Raw genomic sequence first — 20296 nt, 5'->3', positions numbered from 1 at the left:
CTATGTATGTTTTGTGTCTCTACTCTAGATTGTTGTTTTGTACTTACCATGAGGCTTCCAAAAACCATATACTAATAACAGGATATTTCAAGCTGATAACAGTGAATTGTGATAACATACAACAACTCTACATTTTTATTCCCCTTCCTTACACATTTTAATATTTTGATGTCAAAATATACATCATTTTGTAATTTGTATCCCTAATTTGGGCTATACTTTTTTTTTCTTTTTTTTTTTTTTTGAGACAGAGTCTTGCTCCATCACCCAGGCTGGGGTGCAGTGGTGCAATCTTGGCTCACTACAACCACCACCTCCCAGTTCAAGCAATTCTTGTGATTCAGCCTCCTAAGTAGCTGGGACCACAGGTGTACACCACCATGGCTGGCTAATTTTTGTATTTTTGGTAAAGACAGGGTTTTGCCATATTGACCAGGCTGGTCTGGAACTTTTGGCCCCAAGTGGTCCGCCCACCTCAGCCTTCCAAAGTACTGGGATTACAGGCATAAGTCACTGCGCCTGGCCTTGAGCTATAATTTTAATAATTTTTAACTTCTTATTAGATATAAAATTATTTTACAGACCACTATTACAGTTCTAGGTTTTTCTGAGTATGACTCTATATTATTTATAGCATTGATTTTTGTGTTTTCATATATTTTATTAATTAGCAGCCTTTTATATCAGCTTAGAGAACTCCATTTAGCAATTTCAATAGGCAGGCCTACTGCTGATGAACTCCATTAGCTTTTGCTTGGGAAAGTTTTTATTTCTTTCTCATTTCTGAAGGATAGCTTTTTTGGTTAGCAGCACTTTAAATATATCATCTCATTTTATGCTGCCCCAGCAGGGTGTTTGCTGAGAATCCTCTAGTAGCCATATTGCAAGTTCTTTGTATGTGACAAGTTTCTTCTTGCTGCTCTCAATTTTTTTGTCCTTTATTTTTGACAGTTTGTTATGTGTCTTGGTGAACTCCTCTTTGGGTTGAATTTTTAGTACAAGTCTACAGCTAAAAAGATGGATTAGGCCAGGCGCGGTGGCTCACGCTTGTAATCCCAGCACTTTGGGAGGCCGAGGCAGGTGGATCACGAGGTCGGGAGATCGAGACCACGGTGAAACCCCGTCTCTACTAAAAATACAAAAAAATTAGCCGGGCGTTGTGGCGGGCGCCTGTAGTCCCAGCTACTCGGAGAGGCTGAGGCAGGAGGATGGCGTGAACCTGGGAGGCGGAGCTTGCAGTGAGCCGAGATTGCGCCACTGCACTCCAGCCTGGGCAACAGAGCGAGACTCTGTCTCAAAAAAAAAAAAAAAGATGGATTAAAGACTTACATGTTAGACCTAAAACCATAAAAACCCTAGAAGAAAACCTAGGCATTACCATTCAGGACATAGGCGTGGGCGAGGACTTCATGTCTAAAACACCAAAAGCAATGGCAACAAAAGCCAAAATTGACAAATGGGATCTAATTAAACTAAAGAGCTTCTGCACAGCAAAAGAAACTACCATCAGAGTGAACAGGCAACCTACAAGATGGGAGAAAATTTTCGCAACCTAATCATCTGACAAAGGGCTAATATCCAGAATCTGCAATGAACTCAAACAAATTTACAAGAAAAAAACAAAAAACCCCATCAAAAAGTGAGCGAAGGACGTGAACAGACAGTTCTCAAAAGAAGACATTTATGCAGCCAAAAAACACATGAAAAAATGCTTATCATCACTGGCCATCAGAGAAATGCAAATCAAAACCACAATGAGATACCATCTTACACCAGTTAGAATGGCGATCATTAAAAAGTCAGGAAACAACAGGTGCTGGAGAGGATGTGGAGAAATAGGAACACTTTTACACTGTTGGTGGGACTGGAAACTAGTTCAACCATTGTGGAAGTCAGTGTGGCGATTCCTCAGGGATCTAGAACTAGAAATACCATTTGACCCAGCCATCCCATTACTGGGTATATACCCAAAGGACTATAAATGATGCTGCTATAAAGACACATGCACACGTATGTTTATTGCGGCACTATTCACAATAGCAAAGAGTTGGAACCAACCCAAATGTCCAACAACGATAGACTGGATTAAGAAAATGTGGTACATATACACCATAGAATACTGTGCAGCCATAAAAAATGATGAGTTCATGTCCTTTGTAGGGACATGGATGAAACTGGAAAACATCATTCTCAGTAAACTATCTCAAGGACAAAAAACCAAACACTGCATGTTCTCACTCATAGGTGGGAATTGAACAGTGAGAACACATGGACACAGGAAGGGGAACATCACACTCCGGGGACTATTGTGGGGTGGGGGGAGTGGGGAGGGACAGCATTAGGAGATATACCTAATGCTAAATGACGAGTTAATGGGTGCAGCACACCAACATGGCACATGTATACATATGTAACAAACCTGCACATTGTGCACATGTACCCTAAAACTTAAAAGTATAATAATAATAAAAGAAAATTTTAAAAACTTGCTATTTAATTTTTCAGTTCAGTTGTTGTTGTCTCCATTTCCAGGATTTCTATTTGGTTTTTGTTATAGTTTCTGTTTTTCTGTCAGATTTCTCATTTTGTTCATATATTGTGTTCCAGATTGCATTTAACTTGTTATTTTTATATTCTTTTAGTTTGCTGAACTTCCTTAAGAGGATTGTTGTGTATTTTTTGTTAGTCATTCCATAGATGTCCATCTCTTTAGGGTCCATTATTAGAGCTTTATTAATTTCTTTTGGTGGTATCATTATTCCCCTAAGTCTTCATAATCTTCATGTCCTTGTATTGATGTCTGTGCATTTGAGGAGACAGCCACCTCTTCTGTCCTTTAGAGGTGTTCTTTAGCATAGATTTAACTTCGTTATTTATTTTAGCCTGTGATTCTGGATGAGCCAGCTGATATCAACCCCAGGGAGGCAGAGCTTGCTGTCAGTTTCACTAGTTGGCTGGGTCTCTGACTTTGCTCTGAGTTTGGATGCGGCTGCTGGCTGAGCTTCACCTTCCAGCAAGACTACTGGCTGGCCTCTGCAATCAGGCAGAGCTGCTGGCTGGGAACTGTGATTGCTTCTGATATCTGGCAGGGTCACAAAGTGTACTTCCCTGTTTGGGAGTATTGCTATTTGGGTTATGCAGTTGGGCAGGTCGGCAGGCTGGGCTCTAGGTTTAGATGGATCACTGTTCTAGACAGGTCCAGAGGTTATGCTCCATAGTCCTTGCCTGGGCTGGACCATGGGATGGGCTCTGACACTGGGTGGAGCCACTGTTTGGCGCTGCTGTTTGGACTTCAGGGTTTGGGCAAGTCTAGCCCCTGTTCTCTGCAAAAAAATGCACTGTGGTGGGCATCTCTTTTCCTGGGTAGGGCCTTGGAGTGGGCTCTGAGGCTGGGCGTAGAGGCTCGTTTTCTAGGGACTCAAGCCAGATTGAACTTCTTGTTCAGCTTCTGGGAGCAGCCGACTCAGCTCTGCAGGTAGGGTAGACCATTAGCTGATCTCTCTGATCAGGTGCCACTGCTGGCAGGAACACAGAGCTACCACCCAGATCTGCACACCAGTCACTGCAAACTCCACCTTCTTGATTTGTTTGACAGCAGGAGATCTTGCCCTGCTGTTACTGCAGTATTCCCTTTGAGGCAAGACAGTCATGGGCTTCCTTCAAAGCACCTCAGAATGCTAAGGAAGCTAGATCTCTGCTTTCAGTTCTCTTTTCCTCTGTAGAAAATGTGGGCTTAGCAGAATCCCCCCTATGGCTCTGTGCTGACTTGGAGGAGTGGGAGGAGTGATATGGTCAAGGTGAAACCGTGCCTCTTACTCTTCTAATGCAGTTTTTATATGGTTCTGTGTTCTGTGTAGGTGTTTCAGTCTCATTCGCAAGTTTTGGGGTCTTCACAAAGATGTTCTTGGCTGTGGATAATTGTTAGTTGGATTTTCTGTGGGTGGGCAATGAAGCCAGGAAGTTCCTATTCTACCATCTTGCTAACTTCACCCTCTATAAAGCTTTAAACTGTGTCTGACACACTGTAGGTGCTATATTTGTTAGCTCTTGCTACTGTTGATGATGACAATTATGTTAAAACTAGGAGCTTTTACCTAGATGAACACAATGTCATCCACACAGAGGACTTACAGAGATGCCTACAAACAAATCTGAAATATTCTCAGCAAAGTTTTCATATTTGTTTAGATACTTGAATGATCGCCTAAAGCTCTGCAGCATTGAACACTGTGAAATTATTTGGGCCTTGCAGATTTTCAAGGCAGGTACATCACGTTTTCACTGTGGCCATAAGACCTTAGTCGTCTTCTCATGGAATGTCTGGTTTGGAGCTTTATGGCTTTCTGGTGATAGACAACATAAATGACTGAAATGCTTCCCCAGTAGCTAAGGAAAATATATTACAACATAATGTTATTTGATAGAGATAGATTTTTACTTGTAGAATAGTTAATATAAAGCCATCTTTACTAATAATAATTCTGTATCTAATGAGAACCAGCTATCTATGGAGAACATTCTTGACTCTTGACCTTATCATTAGTGTAGGGAAGAAGTTTTCTTCTCTGTTTTGTACAGGCCTTCATTCATAATTAGAGTAATTAAGTTGGGGTGAAGAAAGACCCCAGGATACAGTGCTGTTTTACATGGTTCAGAATCATTATCTGATCTGTCAAGAGATGTTGCTGCCATCTTACCACTTGGGATTCAATGTCCACAGCTCCACTTCTAATCAGCTCTCATGCATAAGAGCTGAAAGCCAGTAACAGTTCAGATAATTCTTGCCAGCCTTTTGCACAAGGTGATATATAATTGGTAGTGGAATGGATTTGCCTGCATGCTCCTTCTATAAAATGTGGACAGTGAAACCCAGACATGTAATATAGTATAAGGGAGCAAGCATAAATTTTTGATGGAATGTTCAGCAAAGTAATAACTTTGTATATACAAAGACATATGTGCCTTTTTGAAAAGTTGTGTAGAAAATGTTTGCGTATACCCACATTTGATTATGGTCCAAAGAAGGATTCTATTTTAAATAAAAGCTGAAATGATTGATGAAGATAAGAATCTGTTAATAACAACTACTTGAAGGCTTTACTTTTGTTCTTTGCTTTTAGCCTAGTAATTAGATGAACTTTATAAGGAGCATTTGCTGAGTCCAGTGGATGTCAGACTCATAGACCAATGAACTGGGGGTCAAATGGGAGCTGAAGGGTAGATCAGCCTGTGAGCATGTGGGCATGTGGGGGTGGAGGCGTGTGGGCGTCTCAAGGCTGCATAGGGTGGTTAAGCAGTGGAGGGCTCCTTCAGTAGCCAGTCTAGGAAAAATGCTATTCTACAAGAAGAATGATTCTCCCACCAAATCACCTATTTCAGTATTGAACAGTGTGAAATAACTTCTGTTTTTCTCGTCTAGACCTCTGCTCTTCCAGGCAAGTGAACATGTAGCCAATAGTCCTGCGTTGGGGGATGTGATTCCGTTCAGCATCATTATTCAGTTTTTGTTCACGAGAGCACCCGCTGAGCTGAAATCTCCTTTCCAGGTAACAAATAAAGTCAAGCCAGAACCCTTTTGTGAATTCCCATTACCTTTGTGAATCCTGAGTCCCTACTCACTGAATGATTCCTGGCCTGCTGCTGCTTTGTTTAGTTGCTGATGTCTATCTTTGACAGTGAATAGATAATAGAAAAGGAAAACTCCCACTGCTCAGTGTCTTCTTTCTCAGCAGTGTAAAAAATTACCTGATGCATCCAGAATTTACCTTTAATAATGACACAAGTAATTTGTGTTCATAAAGAATTTTTGATGTCAGCCCCATTTTCTTTGCTGACCCACTGTCAATTGGCAAATCTAGAAGGCTCCTTGGTAGTCAGGAAGGTGCACCAAGGCCTGTGCCCCCTTCCCACTTCCCTTGGACAGGTTTTGGGGCAGTTTCACCTTGGGAATATTTGAGAGTGCTTTTCGAACCAGCACTTGCTGCCATTTAATAAAGAACGTGTATGCACTGTCTCTCATTGTGTTTCAACCCTGCAGAGGGCAGAGTGGTCCCACGCACGCTTCTCTCAGTGGCTGGATGACCATCCATCTGAAAAGGACAGGCTCCTCCTCATCAGGTAAAGCCAGGTGCTCCAGGGGCACCCATCTGGGCTGGAAGCCCAAGGAGGGTGGGGATGCAGGAGAGGATGAAGGAGCAGTGCCTGGGGGCATGGACATGTGACTGCATCTTCCAGTGGCAGGCCACCTCACTGCCTAGGCACAGGTGCTGGAGCAACCAGCAGTTGGAAATGTTGGCCACAACATCTTTTGCTTTCTTTCATTCCAAACCTTCGTATCCCTGATGTGCAATCCTGTGTCCCATGCAACCCTAAGGACCATGCATTTGTACCTTTGAAAATCATCATCTGCTATGAAAAGTTTTGCCCTAGCTCCACATCTTTTACTTCATTTTCGTGTGCTGCAATTACTGAATTGGTGGAACACAGATGTGAGTGAACTTTTAAAAATACCCAAGTGCGAAACAGTTCTGAGGAGGAAACAAGGACAACCCAGCAGCCGCTGGGATACCATGGCCCTCCAGTAGTGCCCCATGAATGCATTTACATACATATGCAGGTGCCCTTGCCCACACACCTGCACACACCCCCATGTATCCCAACCATGCCCAGGGTGGGGTGCTTTAACTGTCATACATGGCTTATTAAGCAACACTCTTCCCTGCAACTGCTCTCATCATCACCAGAGACCTCTCAGCCACCAAACATTCCCATTCTTACCTTACCACTCTGTAGCTTTAGCTAGAGTTGACCACCATTTCCTTCTGTAAACTCATAAACTGGGACTCAGCACATTTTTATTGATGCTGAGCTCACATTTTATCAGCATGGTAGGCCCTGGGCCAGGAACCGAGGATACGAAGTAAGCCGAGATATGGCCCTGTCCTCTCAGAGCTTACATTACACCACAGCCATCTGTTTCTGTTCTAACTTCTCTGGCCATTTTTTTTTCTGTGTCATTTGCTGAATTATCTTCTTCTAGCCATTCCTTAAATGCTATCATTTCCCATATTTTGTTCTTCTCGTCCTGCGTCTGCCTTGGTTCCCAGGTGAGCTTGTCCAGACCCGTGCCTCTAGTGCCCCTTCTATACTTAAGAGCCCATAGGTCTGTGACTGCCTATTGATGGGGCCTAGGCCCAGTAAACCTGCTATCATATGTCACCACCCACAGAAATCTCAACCCCAAAATGGTCAAAATAATTCTAATCTTTTCTCTCAAACCTTCTCATTCTCTTATACTCCCTGTCTTGGTTGGGAGGTCACAATCACCTAAGTAGCCAAGCCGGAAAACTTTTATATCATCATTCAACTCCTCTGTCATCCTTATTCCTCAAACCCACTCTGTTGTGCCTCTAAAATAGCTCTTGAAGTCATTCTCAACTCTCCCAGGGGATCCCAATTCTGTTGGTCTGGGCCCACTGCACCCGGTGATCCTTTGTTAGCCTCCGTGCCAGGTGATGAGTTGAGTTCCCTAAAGCCAGAGTGGGGCTGATATGATGAGGTGGTTCTAAACCACATGTGCACACAAGAATCATTTACACAGCTTGGAAAATTCCTAGTGCCCAGGTCTCTCACCCTTGCCTACCTCAGAATCTCTGGGGTAGGCCTGGTATTAGGATTTCTCTATAGCTCCCCAAGAAGGTCCAGGGTGCAGCCAAGGGCGTGCACCCCTGCCATAGTGGGTCATATTTCAGTTAGGATGAAAGACTGCTGAGGAAGCTATGACAGGTCAGTAGGAAACATCAGCCTGTCAGCTTTGTTTCCAGAAGTGACCCTGAGCCCTCAAGCTTGGTGCCCACATCCTACATGAGCCACTGGCCCTCTGGGCATATGTGTGGATAAAGATTAGCTCGGACTCTGCTCTTTTTCCTTGCTTATCTGTTACTCAGCTATGAACATCTGACACAGAAATGGGAGAGGTTACCAGCCCCGGTGAATGTTCCTGGTAAAATCTGCCCTCGGGAAAGGCTTTGGATTTAGGTGAGGAGTTTGGACCTGGGCTAACACAGGGATTTGCAATGTCTGTGTGGATTATTTTTCCTGAGTCCCAAAGAGTCACTCAGCTGCAACACACTTGGTAATCTTAAAAAGAGGATTCAGTTAATTGAACACGTTCATTTTTCTCATCTTAACAAGTTGGTCATTTTTGTTGTCTTAACAAGTTGGAATGAGTTCATCCAAAACAGTTATCCTGCTGTGGGTACATCACAAATCTGTTTTCTTTTGCTTCTCTTTAAAAATGTCTCCTGAGTGATTTCATCAGCAGTGCTGTTGCTAAGCCTATATTTAGCAACTGAAAATCATGCTCAGAAATACTGTCATGCTTTTTTAAAAAGGCATATCCATCCCTCCACACATGGCTGATTCCAGAACCTTCATGCCCTTAGCAAAAAATTGAGCTGTCCTTCAGGGATTCAAAAAAATACTGTACTCCTGATGCACCCCAGGCTCTTGGCAAGGAGGGGACTTTTGTCCTAGAGAATGTTCTTTCTTATGTATTATTGCAAAACAATTTTGTTCTTGCATACTGAAGCATCAGTGGATGAATTTCTTTCCCCTGTAGACAAACTGAGGGTGAGTATTGCTCTTTAAATGTCAGTAAGTTTGTTTTAGCTTCTGGGGCAAACCTTGTTGTATACTCATTCTGTTCCTCCCAGCGTAATATGTTAGGTTGTCATAAAATAGGGCAAATTGAGGATAGTGTAACTACTGCTGCTGAATAAATGGGAAATAGTGAACTATCCTGCCTTCCTGTTTTCTTCTGACACCAGATGCTTTCTGGAGCTTAAATGAATACCAGTCAAGTTCATTTGAAAATCAGAGTAATGACTTACTCATGGGACCAAGTGGTGTAAAGGGGGGCAGTTTTATGTGTTCAGCCTGCATCAGGCAGGTGCTCCAGACACGTGTGCTCCCTCAGATGCAGAGGCAGCCGCCTAGCTCATGCCTGTGGGTAAGTGCTGAATGTGTTTTCAATAAAGATAGAGTCTTTGATGGAAAGATTTCTCAAGCTCTGTAACAGCGGTGGGGTTGGCCTCAGATCCGTTTACTCTGGATATTTGCCGTGGAGAGCAACTCTTCTTCTTATGGCCCTCTTTGAGTAGGAGTACACTTTTATGATGTCAAAAATGTTCACAGACCTTATTAGCCTAGTGGTACTTTTATCTACACCATCAGAGAATGTTTGGTGCCATGTGCATCCTTGGATCCCTTGCCCTCTCGCCATGGTCCAGGGTCCACAGTCTGGAAGCCATTCCCTCAGCTTCTCTGTATTTCTGTAGAACTCCCAAGATCTCCATTGATGGAGGGAAATGTTTCTCCTCCTGGTACCCCTATGTCACTAGCTACCTATCAGTTCTGTGAGTGGAGTGCCTGAAATAGGACCAAGAGGGAGGATGGAACCAGGGAAAAACCTGGGCTTAACTGCTTATTGAGGCTTGTAGTGTATCTTTAAGTCATTTATGCATTTCAGTACTTACTAATCACACTGAATATTTAAATGCCTGACAAAAATCAATGTTGTTTTCTATGAAAACCTCCACTTGGCTAGTTTTTGTCATGTTGAGCAGTGTTGCCATGTTACCACACACCATTCCTCTACTAATCGTGTTTTGTTTTTTCCCAATAAGGATAACCTCAATAATCTACTTATTTTGGTTACAAACCAGAGTTAAGACTGTTACATAACGCTTGGCCTGACTTCCAAGAAAGCTAATGTTTTGCTTAAGCAAATGAAGTAATTTAATAAGTACTCGAAAATCTTGCTGTAATTTCATGTAGGAGGGCAGCTTAATCTTTTTTTCCCCATACTTCTGATGGTGTTTTTGATGACTACCCAAAAATCTAACCAAACTCATTTCTGATCTTTCTTCTCCATATTGTGTAACTTACGTGATGTCTTATCCTTTTAAATGCCAACAAAACTAAGTTGATTTTTGTCCATCAAATATATCTAATCCATTCACTATGAAATGATTATAGTTCCTGTGAATTTAAACACTTCTTATACCTTCTTATTCCAGAATAAGACACCTCGGTGTCTTAAAGACAGATGAGCCCTTGGGGATTTCTTTACTGTGTATGATTCTGTAGGGACTACATTTGGGGAGTGGAGACAATTTCCCAGGATGGCATACCAACTAGAAGCCTATTACTAGAAGAAGCAAGTTTTTTTCAGAGACACGTATCTCCATTCAGGGTCAGCTCTGGTTGAACTAAGGCATCTCACAAAACATTGTTCTCTAAGAGCACTAAATACCATCTTGCATGCCAGTTGAGAGTGGTATGTTAGCTGGGACTTGAAACTGGGTATATGAGCTGAGTAATGGTATGAACTTACATGTTATTTAAAACAGCTACACATCTTCTGGCTCACGCCTGTAATCCCAGCACTTTGGGAAGCCGAGGCGGGCGGATCACGAGGTCAAGAGATCGAGACCATCCTCGCCAACACGGTGAAACCCCGTCTCTATTAAAAATACAAAAAAATTTGCCGGGTGCAATGGCAGGCGCCTGTAGTCCCAGCTACTCGGGAGGCTGAGGCAGGAGAATGGCGTGAACCCGGGAGGCAGAGCTTGCAGTGAGCCGAGATCGCGGCACTGCACTCCAGCCTGGGCGACACAGCAAGACTCCATCTCAAAAAAAAAAAAAAAAAAAAGCTACACTTCCTCAGTAAGGGCTTGCCTATCCCCCTACATACCTGATTTAAAGTACTCCTGCCCTGACCAGAGCATGGAGCCAGCCTTCAGGGATTCCAGAATGCCGGATCCTACTGAGTCAAGGCTGTTGATAAAGAAGTTAGATCGTTTCACAAACCTGTGTGACTCCAAGATGGTTTCCATTCTTTCCTGCTGCCTGGAGTTAAGAAAGGCTTTTCTTAAAAGGGAGCATTTGAAGCCAAGTCCTAAGAGATAAAGAGCTGTGCAAGAAAGCAAACAAGGAAGGGTATTCTAAGGATAAGGAAGATAATGTGCAAAGTGCTAAGAGAATGTGGCTCTTTAACTGAAACATCCAGTATGGCCAAAGATAAACAGGCCCTTTGGCACCCCCTACTTTGTTAGGCAGAGACAGCTTTATTTCATAGTAATGTATGAACAAACACCCTTGATCTTTCCCTAGGTGGGCAGTCAGGTTGGGCCATACAAATGGGGCAAATATGCTTTGCACATTACTTGGTAACACAAAAATGGAAACTAATGATTTGAGGGTCTTTTTAGGCCACATCAGGCTATCTAAAACCCAGCAGTAGCACAGAGGGCTGGAAGCAGCTTGATGATGAAGCTGGTATTCAGTTGGGTTGAGTCTAGGCACTGACCAGAGCATAGAACCAGCCTTCAGGGATTCCAAAATGCTGGATCCTGCCAAGTCAAGGCCATTGATAGAGAAGTCAGACCTTTCCAGATTTCCTATAAAGAATAGGGCATGGCAAGTGCTGTAATACTTCACGGAGAGATCTCTTGCTGTAATATGGAAGACTGACCAGAACAGGGGAGAAAACAGCAGTAGGATGCTCACCACCTTAAGAGGCTACAGCAATCATTAGGGCACAAGATAGCAAGGGTTCAAAGTGAAGCAAGGGGGAGAGGAGGGACTGGATGTGGAAATGTGTGTAGCAAATTAATAGGATTTGGTAATTGTTTCGGTGTAGGAGGGGAAAAGAACTTAGAGACCTTAAGTTGATGGAGCCCTTTGTTGAAATAAGGGAAGGCCAACAGGACGCTGCCCCAATTTTTTGACAAGTGAGTTTGAGGGCTACCTGGAAGCAAGTCAGATAAAACTGTCCAGAGGACAGGAAGAAGCAGAGATCAGGAGGGGGAGGTCGAGGGCTGGAACTTAAGAGATGTGAAATCCCTTTACATATGACAGTGGCTGGTGGGATGAAGGGCACTACAAACTGATCAGTGATAGCCAGACTCTGGGGAAGTGTTTTCCCCACAATTCAATGAAAAATCTTGAATGAACCCAATTAGATTAGTATTTTCAGTATTTGAGAGCAAAAAGAAAACCACTTAAGTGCTATTGTATGTGAGCTGAGTAATGGTATTAACTTACATCTTTATACAAATGCTCCAACCTCAAACTGAAATTTTGAAGAAAATATAATTATGACAAAAATGTATTTGTGTACCTGGTACTTAAATAGACCAATAATTAAAAATTAATCTCGTAGCCAGTCTTTTTAGCTCCACTTAAACAGATGATCTGGTTCAGGGACTAACGAACTTTTTCTGTAAAAGAAGGGCCAGATATATTTCAGACTTTGCAAGCCACATGGTCTCTGCCTCAACTATTCAACTATGCCATTGTGTGACAGCAGCCACAGACAATATATAAATGAACAAGCATCAGGCCAGATTCAGCCTGCAGGCAGTTTGCTAACCCCCAACCTAATCCATGAGATCATAATCATAAATAATGGAATGGTACCACATCCCCTTGATTAAATTCAGACTGCTTCCCGATCATGTATTTTGCCATTACAGCCCAAGAGCACTTATTCTAGTTGTTGGTTGTTCATAGTTCACCAAATAACAGGAATATAATGCATCTACTGGTGTTACCAAATGTGCCAAAGGGCCCTATCCCCTTGTACTCTTGAGCGTGCCTTTCAGAGGTGCAGGATGCCCCTCATGAGCTCTGGGAGTAGGCACAAATGCCCATTCCGTTGCAGGTGTCTTCAGCAGGGAAGCAGGGAAAAGGGAAATTGAGAACATATTTACACAGCCAGAGGACTCTAAGACTAGACCACTAAGAACAATGCAGACTGAAAACATGGTTATAGTTTTTCATACTAAACGTAGTAACCATAGTAACACTACCAGTAAATGAGTGAAGGCTGTTGGTCACTTGGCTTGTGAAACTGAGCATTAACAGTTCCAGAAATGAGCTTATTAATAATTTTTATATATTGGTATCCCCTTATCTGTTTTATGTGATTTATGTAATATTTTGACATTGTTTTCATTTTGGTTTTCAGGGGAGCCCTGGAAGCTTATGTTCAATCAGTGAGAAGTCGAGAAGGCAAAGAATTTGCACCAGTTTATCCCATAATGGTTCAGCTGCTTCAAAAGGCTATGTCTGCTCTTCAGTAATGATATCTTTGTTCATCTCCACTTTGTGCTAACCCATTCATAGTTGGCAGTTAAACACATACTCCAAAAGACAGCTACTATCTACTATTTTAAGAATGTAATTGATCTGTATTTCCTATAGACGTTTACCTCTTTAGCACTTATACTTTAGCATAAAAATGTTGAGTCATCACAACCTTTTAATTCCATGGACCTGATTTTTCCAGAAAGATGTTTTCCTCTTTAAGATTTTTGTACAAGGCTAAAATTTCTTTCCCATCCATAACCAAGTCCTCCTATGGGTACTCAAGTTATATAATATGTACCCTGCTTCCCCCAACCCTGCCTTCTTCACTAAATGGGCATGTAGCTCAGTGGTTTCCAAATTTGGCTGCACATTCATAGCACCAGGGGATTTTTTTTTAAATCCTGATGCCCAACTTGCACTCCATATTAATTAACATGTCTAGGAGTGGGAGCCTGACACCAGTATTTAAAAAAAAAAAAAAATCCCCAAAATGATTCTAATAGACAACAAAGTTGAGGAACCACTGGCACATCCCCAAGCTAAGATACAAGGTTAAATGGCCTTGTTTAAGTATGTCATACTGGATCTTTCTTTAAATAAAGCAAGGCTTTTGTTATACGTAGTCATGTTATTAAAAGAAGACCTTTGGGCTGTTTAACCTTGTAACAAAGATGCCACATGAAAAATAAAAATTTTTATTCTATAGCAATTCTCTATAAATAGTAGATAATCTAAGTCCTTATTTTCTGATGGCTCTTGTTCCACTATTAACATTTTTGTTTTTAATTTTTAAAATCCCATCATCAGCAGCCTCCTAATTAGCAGTGTTAGGAATTTGCCTTATGTTTTCCATCTCCTGAACCTGTTATTCTGAGAACTCATAAATAAAATTCAGCCAAGATTAATCAGTAGACGTCAGAGATAAGCAACTTTTTTTTTCCATTTATTTGAAATAATATACAAGAATATAGTGTGCAAAATTTAGGGGCAACATCATGAAGAAGTGTAATGAACTGAAATCAATTTTACAGCTGTGATTCCTAACCAGAAACACCACTTGGTAAGTAACATGAAAAGCCATGATTGTAGCTCAGAGCAAAAGCAGCTGTATTGCCAATGTATTTGCTCTAATTTTAGACAGTTGGAGGAAAATTAAAGTGCAAGTGTTGCACTGCAATAAGTGCAAAGTCTGCCCCCACCATAAAGATTATGATGACAAAATATATTTAAGATACATGGCTGAGGAGATACAGAACACGAAGTTAAAAAATACAATGGTGTTGACTGTTAATAGCACCATTACAGTGACTATATCCCAATGCTATTAACTAACTTTACCTTGGCCTGGGCTAGGTCTCCACTGGAAATAACGGATGGCTGCTGCCACCTGGTGCATCAACTCAGCATGCCATGGTAACTGTAGCAGGTGGCTCTTAGGCTGGGACACCAACACCAGCCACCTGCCACATGTTCTAGTAGCCTCTTGGCACTGACCAGACTAGGAGCGCCTATGTTTGGCACAGATGCTGAGCCATGTGGTGGTTACTCAAGGAAAGGCCGACTCCCAGCTTCTGCTTCATTCCATCATGTGTACAATACAGATTAATAAGCAGTAAGGAGCCAATGTATAAACAGCAGTTACATATTTTTTAAATTCCCCTTTCGTACAATTTAAAATAAAACATGTATACACTTCTCCTCTCTTTCTACTGTACTTTAGCACCACAGGATATCAATTTTCAAGCCTATATTACCTGATAGACATATATGAAGTTCGGAAGAAAAATAAGGCAATTTGGTTTAAAATGTTGATAGTTTTAGCTTAATGCTCTAATGGAGAAAGCAAATCCTCACTCATATTATTAAATCATTTCAAGACTCAATGCTATCAGTATCTTATGGTCACACGAATTGAGGACAAATGGTGAGACCTTGATCTTCTTACTTAAGTCTTTCCATCAAGAGTCAATGTATATGCAAATAGACTTAAGAACATAAGCATCCTGGTTTAATGTTGTTGTGAGCCCTGTGGAAATAAAATTAAACTCAGTGAATGTGTACAAATCAATACACAGTAATCCTATATATGAAAGCTAAGATGTATAAGATGTTTATAAATTTACTATTAGAAAATACTGCTTTCTTAAAGGTGATTTTTTTTTTTTTTTTTTTTTTTTTTTTTTGAGACGGAGTCCTGCTCTGTCGCCCAGGCTGGAGTGCGGTGGCGCAATCTCGGCTCACTGCAAGCTCCGCCTCCCGGGTTCACGCCATTCTCCTGCCTCAGCCTCTCCGAGTAGCTGGGACTACAGGCGCCCGCCAACACGCCCCGCTAATTTTTTGTATTTTTAGTAGAGATGGGGTTTCACCGTGGTCTCGATCTCCTGACCTCGTGATCCGCCCGCCTCGGCCTCCCAAAGTGCTGGGATTACAAGCGTGAGCCACAGCGCCCGGCCTAAAGGTGATTTTAAAAAGCTAGCTGATACCTGATGGCTCAAGCATCCAGAAAATGTATGCAATGATAAGACATTGACTAGGATGAACAGAAAAGGGATACAGGAAACGTCCGAACACATGAAATTCTAAATTAACCAAGAACTTCCAAAACTCAATTCAGCCACCCTCTCATCTGACTACTGACCACTATTTTTAAAGAAATTGTTGAAACATTTAAACAGATGTGACCTGCATTTTACTAAGAAACAAACAGGCACATGTACACAGAATGAATTTAAATATTTGGCCAGCCCTCCTACTATAAACTAAACTATTGGTATCTCCCCTTCATTTTTTATTGATACTTCAAATTGACCCCACTGTATCACATGCAATTTTTTGCAATTAATCTAAAAACGCTGAACCTAAAAGATGCTAGCTTAGTAATGGAAAAGTTATAAGAAACAAGTCTATCCAAGATAGCTTATCATACAGACTTGTTTGCTACCATTCCTGGGCCTATTTCTTCTCCTCCTTGAAATTTTTCCATCTAGAAATTCTGTGCCAATGGCACAAGTCCCCCATGAATGGCAGCTAACATACCCCCACACCTCCAGCCTTATTGGTCCCTCACCAATTAAGGAAAAAAAGCTGTTGAGACATACCAAAAATTAGAGAAATTTTCTACTGTGATATTAATGGATTAATAATGCTTATCTTTCAACCCAACTAACTAGAAACACTGCATTCCAAAATTATTTTTCCAATTCAGTGTTTAAAACATTCTTTTTAAAGCTTGCCTGAGATTTCGACTTTCCATGCTAAGAGAGTAAATGACACTTGAGGAAAGGCAGTCTTTATATAACATTATTAGGTTTTGAAGTATAAAAATGCTAGAGATAGCATCAACACAACCTCGTAAAGGTTGTAACAACTGCCCCAACATGCCAGTACACCTACACGGATAAGGCAAGATAATTTTTAACACTATTTATTGAAACATACTGAATTGGTTCTTTTCCTCTTCCAACAGTCAGGATTTAAACGTTTCTGTTCTTCAGCCAAAGCCTTTGCTTCTAATGTGTACATTCTTCTCTCTTCATTCTTCATTTTCTTCCACCTGTCACCAAGGATCACACTTATGGCTCTGTAAAATAAATATTTACACAATGCTAAAGGCACACATTTTTCATAAATCTCATGTCAAGTGCTGCTACTTCAGGAGAAAAATGTGAAGTTAAAGAAGATGAAAATCTTGTCTATCATACAGATGGGAAAAGGTCAAGGCCACAATGGTCATTTCCAGTAAAATCCCGAATCAAATAATCCACTGTTTCATATCAGCAGCATAAAGTATTCAACTTGTACTAAAAGCTAATCTTACTCTCTATTTGTGCCCGTAACACCTATCAAATAGTTTTGATAAAGTTTCATTCACACAATCACAGTGAAAGTGTAGAATTAACTATGCATATCTTAGGCTGGGCGCGGTGGCTCAGGCTTGTAATCCCAGCACTTTGGGAGGCTGAGGCGGGCGGATCACGAGGTCAGGAGATCGAGACCATGGTGAAACCCCATCTCTACTAAAAATACAAAAAATTAGCGGGGCGTGGTGGCGGGCGCCTGTAGTCCCAGCTACTCAGAGAGGCTGAGGCAGGAGAATGGCGTGAGCCCGGGAGGCGGAGCTTGCAGTGAGCCGACATCGCGCCACTGCACTCCAGCCTGGGTGACAGAGCGAGACTCCGTCTCAAAAAAAAAAAAAAAACTATGCATATCTTACTATTTCTCTCAAGAGAAAACCAAGTAAACCTTTAGACAGTATTTTTTATTACTTGAGAAAACTGGATAAACTCAAAATGGTAAGAAGTTAAACTGATAGACTACATCATGACAAATATTAGAAGCTATTTTCTCCTGTTTGTTACTCTGCTATGAAACCTACTAAAACAGTCTCACCTAGGGCACACAGATGTAAACCACCTTCCTTCTATTAAGAGCTTTTAACCATTCACTTCATGACACCCATATAAAACATAAGGTCCTGGAAATTTTGCACAAAGCACATCAAGTGATTTTTATACTGACTGATATGGAAGCCAAAGCAACAGGCATTTGTGCCTTCGAACAGTAAACCACAGAAGCTCTCCTACAAGTGTATTTGTCTTTTTATCCAATAAGTTAATGCAGTTAAACATTGTGCTGCATTTTCCTTTATTATAAACCAATTTTTGGGCTGGACGTTGTGACTCATGCCTGTAATCCCAGCACTTTTGGAGGCCAAGGCGGGCAGATCACTTGAGGCCATGAGTTCAAGACCAGCCTGGCTGACATGGTGAAACCCCATCACCCCGTCTCTACTATTTGCCAGGTATGATGGCACATGCCTGTAATCACAGCTACTGGGGAGGCTGAGGCACTAGAATCGCTTGAACCCGGGAGGCAGAGGTTGCAGTGAGCCGAGATCCCGCCACTGCACTCCAGCCTGGGGAACAGAACGAGACTCTGTCTCAAAAATAAATAATAAAATGAAAACCAATTTTTATATTCCATTTGCAGAACCCATAAAAAAAAAAAAAACTTTTAGTCTTGGGTTAAAGGTACCATATAATGGTTGACACATTTAAACAAATCAATAAATATTCACACCATCTCAGTTACCCACAGTAGGAAAGAATGAGATGTTTCTGAAGGGGGGTGGCACTTGGGAAACAAATTTATTATTTTAAGCTAAAAGATGACAGGTAATGAAATGTACACAATGCTATAGACTATACTCTGTATTCCCTAACAAATGTAAAATATACACATCTAAAGATTATTTCTGCAGTGAATGTTACATCCAGATGGACATTTATAGCAACTTAAAATGAGCTACATGTCTCTGACCTATTCTAGTCTCCATTCCCTCAGAATTTGCCTCCAAATGAGAATTTCTTTATTCACTGAATTAAGGCAGCTTTATTAGAGACAGGGAAAAATCCAATTTCAAAATTATGATTTATCCCATTCAGTTGAGAGATAGGTGACATCTGATGGCCCTCAATGTTAGATGATTACCAGTATATCACATGGGAGCAATGCTAAAATGCAAAGAAAATATCAGATATGGCTGGGCACGGTGGCTCACATATGTAATCCCATCACTTTGGGAGGCAGAGGTGGGCAGATCACCTGAGGTCAGGAGTTCGAGAACAAGCTTAGCCAACAAGGTGAAACCCCATCTCTACTAAAACTACAAAAAATTAGCCAGGTGTGGTGGTGCATGCCTGTAGTCCAAGCTACTCGAGGCTGAGGCAGGAGAATCACTTGAACCTGGGAGGCAGCGGTTGCAATGAGCCGAGATCACACCACTGCACTACAGCCTGCGTGACAGAGCAAGATTCCGTCTCAAAAAAAAAAAAAAAAAAAAAAAAAAGATTTTTGAGCAATAAAGGGTATAACCTGATTTAGAGATCCTATAAAAAGATCAGAAAACAAAACATCTAAAGATAAAATGAGATTTACACTCCTTATAATCAGGATAGTCCAGTTCCCCAGAATTGGAAATAAATACAGAATGCATCCCAGCTGACATTCTCAATTACTGGCGGGGAAGAGACTTACAGGGACGTGAATCCTGTTTCTAGATGTCAAAGGATATGTTTAATAATTAAATACCAGAAATGTACAAAAAGAGAAATGCAGCATGTACCTGTCACTAAATCTAAGGCCAGTCATTTTCTCAGGAAAAACAAAAACTGAGCAAGGGGAAAGGTACAAATTATTCTTAAAATGTCTTTAAAGCCTAAAAGTCAGTCACAGAGAAGTAGACTTCCAAACTAACTTTTTTTAAAAAACATAGTTAAACCCACTCTTTTTACTGAAGAAATGGATTACAACTTAGATTAATTGCCAAAAGTCACACAAATGACTGACAGATCCAAGAGTTAAAAAATTTCAATAGTATTTAAAAAGGCTCTTAGCAGTGGGCCCAGTGGCTCATGCCTGTAATCCCAGCATTTTGGGAGGCCAAGATAAGCGGATCACTTGAGCTCAGGAGTTTGAGACCAGCCTGGCCAACATAGTGAAACCCCATGTCTACTAAAAACGCAAAAAAGTAGCTGGGTGTAGTGGCGCATGCCCATAATCCCAGCTACTTGGGTGGCTGAGGCAGGAGAATCGCTTGAACCGACAAGGCAGAGGTTGCAGTGAGCCAAGATCCTGCCACTACACTCCAGCCTGGATGACAGTGAGACTCCGCCTCAAAACAAAAAAACAAACAAAAAAAGGCTCTTAGAATTCTTGACTCACTAATTACACACTTATGTATCTAAAGGAACTAGAACAAAGCTATTCATTACTGTGTTACATCTGACTTTTCTCATGATATCAAGATAAAGGAAATGGTAGTTCTGATCCTCAGGGTACAAAGACTGGAAGAAGACAGCGTTATTAATATATGGAGAACGTGACTGGTTTGAGAGGGATTCAGTAGTAGAGGACTTGGAGATGAGTGAGGGTACAGGCAACAGAGTAGGAAGGACTTGAGCTGATTTTTATTCCCAGTTTCTACTGAGGACAGCTCTTAAGTTCAGCGTTTTGACAACTCTGGCAACTTGCTACAAACTGCCAGTTCCCCATACAATCCATAGTTTACTCATGTGAAAAGCTGTTCCATAAACATAGAACAGTTAATTGTTAGAACTGTGTCCACTAACAGGTAAATAAC

General features: G+C 41.4%; 2 protein-coding genes across 13 annotated transcripts in view; one reads left to right on the top strand and one right to left on the bottom strand.

The window, feature by feature from the left end:
- Window positions 1–14066, top strand: part of COG5 (component of oligomeric golgi complex 5) — a 373684-nt gene extending 359618 nt beyond the window's left edge. For 7 of the 8 annotated variants that reach the window (XM_055283617.1, XM_055283616.1, XM_055283612.1 and 4 more), the window contains 3 exons: window positions 5420–5546; window positions 6038–6117; window positions 13034–14066. In XM_055283617.1, coding sequence (XP_055139592.1) covers window positions 5420–5546; window positions 6038–6117; window positions 13034–13148 — 322 coding nt within the window. In that variant the 3' untranslated portion in view covers window positions 13149–14066. The remainder of the gene's footprint in view (window positions 1–5419; window positions 5547–6037; window positions 6118–13033) is intronic. The other variant, XM_055283614.1, reaches the window with a different exon arrangement.
- Window positions 14067–14126: 60 nt separating this feature from the next.
- Window positions 14127–20296, bottom strand: part of HBP1 (HMG-box transcription factor 1) — a 33948-nt gene continuing 27778 nt past the window's right edge. For 4 of the 5 annotated variants that reach the window (XM_055283620.2, XM_055283625.2, XM_063642102.1 and 1 more), the window contains exons 10-11: window positions 16594–16735; window positions 14888–15181 (exon numbers count right to left, since the gene is read on the bottom strand). In XM_055283620.2, the coding sequence (XP_055139595.1) occupies window positions 15164–15181; window positions 16594–16735 (160 nt within the window). In that variant the 3' untranslated portion in view covers window positions 14888–15163. Of the gene's footprint in view, window positions 15182–16593; window positions 16736–20296 lie in introns of all 5 variants that reach the window. The other variant, XM_055283619.2, reaches the window with a different exon arrangement.

Source organism: Symphalangus syndactylus, chromosome 6 (genome assembly GCF_028878055.3).
Source record: "Symphalangus syndactylus isolate Jambi chromosome 6, NHGRI_mSymSyn1-v2.1_pri, whole genome shotgun sequence".
Taxonomy (NCBI): domain Eukaryota; kingdom Metazoa; phylum Chordata; class Mammalia; order Primates; family Hylobatidae; genus Symphalangus; species Symphalangus syndactylus.
This window is presented reverse-complemented; position numbering and strand designations above follow the sequence as displayed.